Here is a 10802-nt window from a genome sequence, read left to right as displayed (position 1 = left end):
TAATAAGCGAATCCAAATTTTGGGTTTGGCAAAAAGGTTTTTTTGAATTTAGACACCGAAAAACACCAGCTCCTCAATTAAATTCAATTTAGCAATCTGTTTCGATTTTAAACAACACTCAGTCGGTCCCACACAGTTGTGAACGCCATTGTAGTCTCTAACGACTTTAGAAGCTTGCAATAGTTATCAGCGAATCTCCGTGCCATCGCGAGTTTTTAACGCCTTTTCTCGTCAAGGTAAGTTTTTGACTATTTTCTCTATTATTCTGCATCCATATTTATTAAATTCATCCTATATTTACCAAGATATTTACGTTTAAAGTCGGTCATAAAATGTCAAATTCCTATGAGACGTTTTTACCGCCATTCAAAATCCTTCAAAATTAAATTTAATCCCAACCTGAGTTTTTCCTAACCATTTAATAACTTCAACAAAAAGTGTTTCAACCATTCCCTTCAATTTATAAAGGAAATAATTTCCAAACTTAAGTAACAAGTTAAAATTAGCTCATTCTGGAAAATTCCTCTACATAACCACACAATTTTGTAGGTAGCACAAAATTATGGCTGCTGAACAAGACCTTCCAACTTTTAAATGTGTACTGGTTGGAGATGGTGGTACTGGCAAAACCACTTTTGTTAAACGCCATTTGACTGGTGAATTTGAGAAAAAATATGTAGCCACCCTGGGAGTTGAAGTGCATCCTTTGGTGTTTCATACAAACCGAGGCCCCATTAGATTCAATGTATGGGACACTGCTGGTCAGGAAAAGTTTGGTGGTCTTCGTGATGGCTACTACATTCAAGGACAATGTGCCATTATCATGTTTGATGTTACATCGCGTGTAACTTACAAAAATGTACCCAACTGGCATAGAGATTTGGTTAGAGTATGCGAAAACATTCCTATTGTACTTTGCGGGAACAAAGTCGATATCAAGGACCGCAAAGTTAAGGCAAAAAGCATTGTGTTCCACAGAAAGAAAAATTTACAGGTAAATATTTAGTTTTTTTTTAGTTTAGTTTTAGTGTGAGGTTATGGTTGTTTCTCATAAAAGGGTATTTTCCCGCCAAATCCCTTTGTTTTGCTTAGTGCCAGGTGAAAACATTTAGTTTTTTTTTTAAATCTTTAATTGCTTGTTGTATATAGTAGTCTTGTTGTCATTTTGTTAATTTTATGTGGTTATTCAATTATTAGCCTAGTACATGCATTTTACAATGAAAATTAAATTTTATTATTTTTTTGTTATTTCAGTATTATGATATTTCCGCCAAATCTAATTACAACTTTGAGAAACCATTCTTGTGGTTAGCCAGGAAATTGATAGGTGACCCTAACTTAGAGTTTGTGGCTATGCCAGCTCTTGTTCCTCCAGAAGTTCAAATGGATCCCCAATGGCAGCAACAAATTGAGAAGGATCTTGCAGAAGCACAAAACACTGCCTTACCAGATGATGATGAAGATCTTTAAACCAATTTTTTTCCTGTATATACTTTACTGATAACAACTATGTTATAAAACAGCATTCAGTAATTTTATGTTTAGTGATCAACATTCATTGAGCTACTTAGTTAAATATGTTACATCTGTTGTGGATTTACTCTATCTAACGACACAAGGCGGTATTTGAATGTAATGTTATTTTTTTTTTTTAAATTCTTGTTTCAAGTTCATTGTATGAGTGTTGCCTTGATATTCTTGTAACCAAACATCAGGTATGTAGTCCTGTAAATCTGTTGTCGTTTGACTGAGCGTTCTTGGTAAGACGCAATAAATATATCTATAGGTGTTAAAATTTGTAACTTAAAATAATTCTCTTTTTTATTTTTGTCACATCCCAATCTGTAATAAATTATTTTTTGGCATAACTTTTGTTTTCATTTTGAGTAAAGTTTGTTCTTCCAAAATATGAAAAATATCTTATTTGGAGTTGAAAACCATAGAAAATATAAATCTAGATTTCCATCTTAAATAGGAGGCCATGAAGACACAAAATATGACATTTAAGCTATTTTGATTTTTTTCTAAAAGTCACATGACCCCATAATTACAAAATTATACGCAGGCCACGTGATTTTTGGATCATATGGCGTTTAGATTTGAAAGAAAACTACTAATTACTAGTTATCATTGTGGTTGTCACTATGATCTATTTTGAATTTAAAATTTGAATATTGTTCACTAAAGTACTAACCCCCGTTTGCACCGTCGTTTTGGCAGCCGAACTTAATTTAAGTGTGGGTCAGACTGTGACAGTACAGGTGGAAAAAGTCACACTTTAAACCACACTTAACTTAAGCTATGCTTAAAGTACGAGGGTGCAAATGGCGGTTAGTATATTAAAAGTAAAGTCAAAAAGAGAAAAAAAGAGTCACGTGACCTTTAAAAATATATTTTATTTTTGAAAATCGTCACGTGACCATTTGCACATTATAAGGTGACCCTTCAAATAATACTTTGACATCTAAAACGCTCACGTGACCTTTAGGATTTCGTTTTGACGTTAAAATAATTGAAAATTGTCACGTGGCCATTTGCACTGTAAAGAGGGTCACGTGTCTTTAAAAATATCAGTTTAAACTGAAAAACGATTACGCGATCCTTCTAATGACATTTGAAACTGTCATGTGACATTATAAATTCCATTTTTAATCTTAAAAGAGTCACGTGACCTTCAGGATTCTGTTTTGATGTTAAAAAAGAGTCCTGTGACTTTTAAAATAAATAGAATCTGTATTATCGATACCTCAAACCAGAAATTCTTATCTTGTTTAGTTTTCAAAATACGAGTAATTTATCTCAAATTTATTTGAAAAAATCAAGCTTTCTTAGGCAGTTCAGATGGGGATAGCAAAAGAAAGCGGATTATAGGAAATACTGCCATCTCTTAGAGTTTACCTACAACTGAAGCCGGCTTTCTTTTTGGGTGCCACTTTAATTACATTGCGATTATTCCATAGTTTGTGACACTTTTACGCTCCATGGAGCGAGTAGAGCTTTTTTGACGTCACAATGGTCAAATTATGGTTTTGCCAAATTACATCATCGTGACATCAAAAACGCTCCATGGAGCTTGAAAACGAATGCGGCCAAAATGGTATATAACGCCATCAACTACTGAGAGGCATCTAAAACTTCTTGATCATTAATCGCACAAAACTGTACAACATCCTGTACAAAACCTACAGTAATCTGTATCATGTTTCAGCGTCTCTACAAATCTTGATTATTACTGCTGTCGCCCAACAGATGGAGATCATTTAAAAAGTTAATGCTTTGATCAAATTTATGCAACCCAAACTACGCCACACCAAAAATTTTATTGACCGCCTGTCATAGCCTCTTGCCACGTTGCCACATTAAATTGATACTTAATTAATTTTTCCACTCTACAGTGTTATAATCAAAACATCGCACTTTTTTTAAGTATGAGTGATATTTAAGTCTACTATTATATCATACAAATTTAAGTTATGTAGTTCTAGAAGTTGAGATGTAAGAGATTTTTTACTTAAATTAATGCCGGATATCCTGAAAGATTTAAGTGAAAGCGAAATGTAGCAACATTGCGGGGCTCGGTTCTATTGGCAAAGGCGTTGGATTTTGTTTTGATCATTGGCGTTCGTATTCTGCCGTGTTGTGCTCGTCTCGGTTTTCAGTGCGGTATGTTTCGTCGTCGTTTTTGAATAAAAATCGAATTGTTTTTGTGTCTTGGAGTAATTTGCAGTTAATTGCATTTAAATCCATATTGTGGTACGTATACCGTTATATTTTGTAATTAAAATTTTAGTTTTTACCCCTCAAACTGGTCTAATATTGCCTCCCAGACCGATCTTTTATTCCCTGTTCATCTCTAGCTTTCCTGCTCCTGCTCTTTCAAGCCGGACGGGATAGCATCCCTATGCAGGAACTGAGGTTATTTTATTCTGGAAAGTGAAAGTCCTCCCATCCAAAATAACATAATCAAGTAGTTTGTACAGCACTTTTAGCTTTATCTATTCCCTAAAATTAAAAAAAAAAACATTTTTTTAGCAATAGTTAGGTTTTTTGTGCTAAAAACTAGGTACTTTGGGGTGGATCTTTGGGGTCTAAACTATATAAATTCTAGTTGTAAATGATTTTAACATCACAAAGCAACTCAATATGGCATTCATAAAAAAATACATACAAATTGTGGGTTTATATGTTCATTGTTCAGCTTGGATGTTTTATAATGAGTCATCCAAGGAGTCAGCCTGAACAGGATAAAAAGATTCTTTGAGGATTTTTTTATATTAGTGGTTACAAGATGTGAATGTTAAAATGTTAATTATTGTTTACAAAAACTATTGTATAGTATTACCTTCATGTGTTCCTACTGGATTTTGGGGATTTAGGAATTTTGCTTCATTATTTTGAATTCACTACAACACCCCCATTTTGTCTGATTTTTTTGTTTAATTGGCAGTCCAGTACACAGTAACTGATAAGAGTATTCAATAATTATTAAATTAATAATATTGATTACCTATAATAATATTTACTAATTTAAACAGATTACTTTTATGTTTGACAATTTAATGGTGTGTTATAGTGGAAAACTGTTTCCGTACTGTTTCAATGACATTTGAAAGAGCAGGATAAAGATACACTTGTAACATTACACTTGTCAAGTGATAACTGCAATCCTAAATAAACAAAGTTTGAACTGTCATTAGAACTTGGAGGACAAATAACTGAAACTGATTTCTGGTTTTTCTGCTATTTTCTTAAAAAGTTACGGGTTTTAATAAAATTTGAGTTAACTGAATGAAAACTCAGATAGCAACTTAATTAGAAATGTCTTTGAAATTTAAGTGTGGCCCAAAAATTCCGGTAAACATGAGAAAAACCTGGTGATATTAGGGCATCCCTTCAGGTAATAAAAGTGGTAGTGGTTTTTTTCTGAATCTCATTTCTGGTCTTTTACATTTACCAGCTAAACCCATGATTGGTCCAACGACAGATGTTATTTCAAACCAGCCACCTGCTTCCACCGACTCGGTAGAGATTTTTTCTCGGATTTTTTGCCTTTTGCCTTGATTTTATGGACAGAGAAAAGCATGGGCGTAGGTTTTGATATTGCGTATATAATGCGTGAAATAAGAACTTACATTTTAATTTAATGGTCTTAAATCTTATAATACTTTAAGGAAGTTCACCAACCAACCAGGTCATTATTAAAATATCTTGGCATGAAAAACTCTTTAGGTTTCTAGAATTAGTTTTGGCCAGGTGGCCAGCGTACGACACACCTCCAAAGAACCTTTTTACCCTCGTTTTTTCTACCCTTACCTGATATGGCACCCTCTAGGGCTTTAATAACCATAAATACTTAAATACCGTAATTCGGGTTTAGCTACTTTGTAGTTGCTTTTCTAATTAGTATTACATTGTCAACCACCCCTATAAACGAGCAGTGTTTGATGATATAAATTTTCAAATATTGTTCAATTACTACCACTTCAGAGCAACGAATTTAAGAATTAAGACGCGCATCTGTCTGTTGTTGTCGTTAACACTTTTAAATGACATAAAGGGATATACAAACTGTGTGTTAATTACAGCTTCTGTTTATTTTGTTTCTCTTTAAGAAGATGCGGGTGTTAGAAAATGGTTTAACGTCGATTTATGTTGAAAAGGGGTGGTTTTACCATGTTTCTACAGGTAACGGCTTTTTCATCTCAATCTGCTAAATTATAGTCAGTACATGCTCAAAGATATTAAAACCACCACAATTTTCTCAATCGATATTTTAGTCACCGGCTAAAGACCTTCGGATATGATATTGCAATTTTTAGTCTGGCAAGTTCAGCTTTCTGTGACCTCGTTTTTTCCCCAGGATTATCTCTTTCTCCCCATTTTCTTTGAATTATTTTCATGATTAACCACCAGGCCTGCAAATTTGATAAGAAAAAGTTTAACATTATTAGCAGCTCCTATAGATACTTCCTGTATGTTGGTTTTTGGCCAAACGTACAGGCACGTTCTCTATTCAATGTGTCATCCACTTGTGTTCTCCCCTTCGTTTTCTGGCCCCTCTTTGATTATTAAAAGGTTCAAACTCACGTAACTAGGAGTTTTATTAGATTACTTTTATTTATGCACTACAAACGAATAGAGCAGATACAGAAGAGGATCTTTCAAACCTTAGAGTGGCTGCAAAACCAGTCAAAGTGAGTGTGAAAAAGTAGGTTAAAAACGTTTGAGTGCCACTCAAAATATTACACAAAACAGTCTGACTTTATGTGTGACGAATGCATTATCTTTGCCATTTTAATGAGGTATTCAGGCTGTGTTTTACAGTTTACTATTTTTGGGCCACAACATTTTAATAGTACTTTTTGCGGCTTTTTATTCATACCATGAGAATATGTTTTTTGATTACCATCTGCGTGATATTAAGCTGTAATATTAATTTTTTTTCTTGTTGTATAAAATTAGTGTGTACCATGCAACCTTGCCACAGTAGAACATGCAAAAACACTTTGTGTGTTACCTTTTACACCCTGTTGATTAAAACTGTTTAGTTGTTTGTCAGAAACACTAAATGATAGTTTAATACATACTCATTTTAATAATAATTTTTCTACCTTGGACCAGCAAGTAAATTAGGATCAAAAGTTAGAAATCTAATTCTCTGCAAGAGCATTTATGGCACATATTTCCCTCTAGTATCACGTGTTTAAGTTATATTGTGATTGGGTCATTGCCTTTATTGCAAGCATGGGTTTATTGCCTACCATAAAATCGTGTAACTGTTGAAAATGCACTTATAATCTGAATCTTATTACCTTAGGGAGATGTTCAGTATTATACATCCACTAGTACAAGTGATAATAATTTCACTATTTTTGAAAAAATAAATTAAAATTATTGTGTTTTTTTAACAAGTTTGTAGAAAGTAAAGTTATTTTTACAGTTTTATTTAACGATAACTTTTCACGTTTTTTTAAATATTATTTGCATAATAAAAAGGAAATTAACACTTCAAGCACATATTATATCTACTGAATGGATTACATACACACATATACATTCTGTTAATGTATTTATGACCACCTACATGCTTTATGCAATATAATGAATGAATTTTTTATCTGAAAGTGGTTGATGGCGCCAATTGAAAAATGTATGGGCGATAGAATTTCTATGACTATTTAAACTATGACACTTACAAGGAGTACCGGTGTAGCACAATTAAGAATTTAATACAAACTTTAAAAGCTGTACTAATTTTTTAACTGTTTCTTGTAATTTACATAGAAAAATACATTTGATGAGCAGTGAAAAAAACCCGAATTTTTCATTGGTAATTTTACATTTTTTTATTTTTTCAAGGCTTATCTGTACTATTTGATTCAAATGTCCCACTTAAAATTAATTCCGAGGATTATTAACGACCTTGTGTAGGAATTAAGAACCATCTATGGATGATGGTATAAACCATCTTATGAATTAACAATTACCTACTGGTTTCTATTGTGAATAAATTTTTTGCGAATATGAAATTAGCAAGTAAAATTCAAGAAGTTGCATTAACCTGGCCTTAGAAGGTCGAGGCTAATTTTATTTGACTTCCTGGTTTATCTTGGTTAACGGTTTAACTTAACTATGTCTGTCTAACTGTTCAGAAAAACCTAAAACCTGGTTTATATTCTGTAACTTTTTATCTTTTTTTTCAGTAGTGGTATCTTTCGCGGTTCTCCATCATGCTCTTCCGAGCAGCGTTATTTGCTGTCGCGGTATTCGTTGTAAGTGCTGAGGATGATACTGCCGGTCCAGTTTTCCTCAAGGAACCCCCCAACCGTGTCGATTTCTCCAATACTACCGGAGCTGTAGTGGAATGTAGTGCCAGTGGCAATCCACCTCCTGATATAATATGGGTAAGTCTCTTTTTTTACAGTCCCAATTCAGTCAAAAACAAAATCATCACACAAAATTATTGTCTTTAGGTCCGTTCAGATGGTACTGCAGTGGGTGACGTTCCAGGTCTTCGGCAAGTTCTAGCTAATGGAAATCTTGTTTTTCCTCCGTTTCGAGCCGAAGATTATCGTCAGGAAGTGCACGCTCAAGTATACGCCTGCCTGGCCAAAAATAGCGAAGGATCGATTCATTCAAGAGATGTCAACGTGAGAGCAGGTTAGTTTGATATCGTAACGTCTGAAGCATTTTTTCTATCAGATATTGGCAACTTTTTCAGATCAGTGGCCATATCTAAAACCGTTTTCTTTATTTTTAAACAGGTGACAAGTTTAAGGAAGGTCGGGTACTTATTCATATTAATTTGCACCATCTTGACATTAAAAACCAGAATTTTTAAATGTGCAATACGTCCAAAAATAGCTTTATGATGAGTTGATTGATGACCCTCAGATCAAGTTTACTCGTTTTCATGCGATAGTGAATTTAGTGTTATAATTGTTACTTCCTCAATTAAGAATTGCACACAATGTTATCATTGTGTAACAGTTTTTTTTCATAATAAGATGCATAATTTGTGTACATATTAGATGCAATAAAAAGTTTATTCAATGGTTAACATGCAGCTAAGCTAATTTTGCTTTGTGGGTTAATCCTAATGGCACAAGTAGACTAAATAAGTAGAAAAGTCACCATTAAACGTAAATTATTAACCGACCTTCCTTTAAACCTTAAATAACTTTTATTTCAGCTTCTGACAGATTATGGAGGTTATAGACTCTTTTCTCCTCCTATTAATATTAATAACATCATTTATCAAATGTTAATCATTATATTAATATGTGGTAACTTCGTGCGTGATTTTAGAGTATTAAACTTTGTTCTAATCTGTATTCACACCCTAAGGAACATTATTAACCCAGATTACCCAGGAAATTCATAGAATACGAGAAAACAAAATCATTTTTTATAATATTCCCTGACATTTACAACCCTGATAGGCTGTTCGTTCGCCCTACGAATGGTCGACTTAAATTTATTAAAATGTCAGCTGTATCATTAATTTTTGTTGTTACTGTTTGTCATTGTTCTATTTTTTATTTAACTAGCAATTAAATTGTTCAGTTCCTGTTTAAAACTCTAGACTTAATCTTGACCGTCTAGACAGATTCAGCAAGCCCAGAACTGTTTGCAATCTTCCAAGAAACTTCATCAGGATTTACCTAAAGAAACCACAACAGTTAAAAACCTTAAGTATATTCATTCTCAGGATTAACACCTACATGGTATTTATTAACAGGAAATTGATCAGAACTTCTGTCCAATTTATGTCATCAGTATTTTTAATTATCTTATGGCATAATGGACGGAATGTTAATGCTATACATCACCTGGGATTGGTCGGACTGTTGCGGTCACGCAATATCCGGCTTTCAGTCTTTACATCCAGTTAAAATTTTGAGTTCAGTTATAAATTATGAATTAAGTTTTGTAATTTATCATTTTGAAAAATGGTGGTTGAGTTTGGGTATGTTTTGCACGTTCAAATGTTGTGTGTTTTCTCTATTATTAGTTAGGGGAGGTTTAATAACCGCATACATAAATCAATCGCCCTAGGGACGCAACGACGCATTTAATCAATACACAAATTGTGTGAGGCTCTTATCAAATTTGCACAGATGAATGAATATTATTTTCATGTTACTATCGAGATGAATATTTCAATGTTTTTACTTTATAGTTGTAACTCAGTTCTACGACGTCGATGTGAATAAACAGTATGCAATTCGAGGCAATGCGGCTATTTTAAAATGCGAAATACCGTCTTTTGTCGCTGATTTCGTGCAAGTCGTATCTTGGCACACTGATCAAAACGAAAATTTCTTTCCTGATGCACCCGAGGGTAATTTTTAATATCAACACAACATGAATGGTCTATACAAGATGTTTGACATGGGTTTCAGTGCTAAAACTGCTAAATTTTTTTTACTGAAAATTTCAGTGGTAACGCAATACTACGACTTAGATGTCCCAAAAGAATTTGCGATAAGAGGCAACGCTGCCATTATGAAATGCCAGATTCCATCATTTGTCGCTGATTTTGTATCAGTTGTGTCCTGGCATACTGATCAGAATGAAGATTTTTATCCTTCCTCAAATCCTGATGGTAACTCATTTAAAATTTTGGTAACAATCTCTACAAGAGTTTCCACAGGGTGTTTTTATTTCCCCAAACTAGAATTTTTGTTTGACACTTTATTTACGGTTCTAGTTGTCCAGCAGTTTTTCCAAACCGAAGTGAACAACGAATACGTCATAAGGGGTAACAGCGCTATTCTAAAATGCTCCATTCCATCCTTTGTAGCTGATTTTGTGTATGCTGTTTCGTGGTTAGACAGCGACGGTCATGAGTATTCCCTCAACGAAAATAACTTTGGTACAGTGGCTTTCTACTTGAATGCGTGCAAATCTCACAAGAGTTATGACATTGAGCTAGGCAATTGCGTTCTTTCCCTTTCGCTCCACACTTTTAACGTAGGATCTAATTTTATTAAAATATTTCAGTCGTAAACCAGTATTACGAAGCTGAAGTGGTTTCGGAATATGTAATTCGTGGAAATACGGCTGTACTCAAGTGCAACATTCCTTCGTTTGTTGCTGATTTTGTCCGAGTTGAATCGTGGATTGGCGAAAACATTGAGTATACTTATGGAAATAACTACGGTAATTTTCCTAAACATCACACTCCCTATTACTATCCAAATTATTCAAGTAAAACGGGAGTTCCAGATGTACCGTGTATGTAATTATTCGTTCAATCGTTATCATCAAGAAATGCTCAGATAAGATATAATATTATG

The 10802-nt window shown here is 33.7% G+C and overlaps 2 protein-coding genes across 53 annotated transcripts in view; both read left to right on the top strand.

The window, feature by feature from the left end:
• Positions 1-82: 82 nt before the first annotated feature.
• Ran (RAN, member RAS oncogene family) lies at positions 83-1868 on the top strand. Of its 3 annotated transcripts, none has more exons than XM_081979183.1 (3): positions 83-236; positions 550-994; positions 1255-1868. In XM_081979183.1, exons 2-3 carry the CDS (start codon positions 563-565, stop codon positions 1468-1470), a joined length of 648 nt encoding a protein of 215 aa, XP_081835309.1. In that variant the 5' UTR covers positions 83-236; positions 550-562; the 3' UTR covers positions 1471-1868. The 3 variants fall into 3 exon arrangements, with proteins under 3 accessions (XP_081835309.1, XP_081835311.1, XP_081835310.1); XM_081979185.1 differs by lacking the exon at positions 83-236 and adding an exon at positions 364-488; XM_081979184.1 differs by lacking the exon at positions 83-236 and adding an exon at positions 365-495.
• A 1565-nt stretch (positions 1869-3433) lies between these two features.
• Positions 3434-10802, top strand: part of Dscam1 (Down syndrome cell adhesion molecule 1) — a 55762-nt gene continuing 48393 nt past the window's right edge. For 29 of the 50 annotated variants that reach the window (XM_081978516.1, XM_081978544.1, XM_081978522.1 and 26 more), the window contains exons 1-3: positions 3434-3753; positions 7704-7904; positions 7974-8160. In XM_081978516.1, coding sequence (XP_081834642.1) covers positions 7731-7904; positions 7974-8160 — 361 coding nt within the window. In that variant the 5' untranslated portion in view covers positions 3434-3753; positions 7704-7730. Of the gene's footprint in view, positions 3754-7703; positions 7905-7973; positions 8161-9682; positions 9845-9943; positions 10109-10213; positions 10379-10506; positions 10666-10802 lie in introns of all 50 variants that reach the window. The other 21 variants (XM_081978519.1, XM_081978528.1, XM_081978546.1 and 18 more) reach the window with 9 other exon arrangements.

This window comes from Ips typographus, linkage group LG4 (genome assembly GCF_016097725.1).
Source record: "Ips typographus isolate SLU linkage group LG4, UJ_Ityp_2.0, whole genome shotgun sequence".
NCBI lineage: Eukaryota > Metazoa > Arthropoda > Insecta > Coleoptera > Curculionidae > Ips > Ips typographus.
The sequence above is the reverse complement of the archived record's forward strand: the minus strand, read 5'-3'. Positions and strand labels throughout refer to the sequence as shown.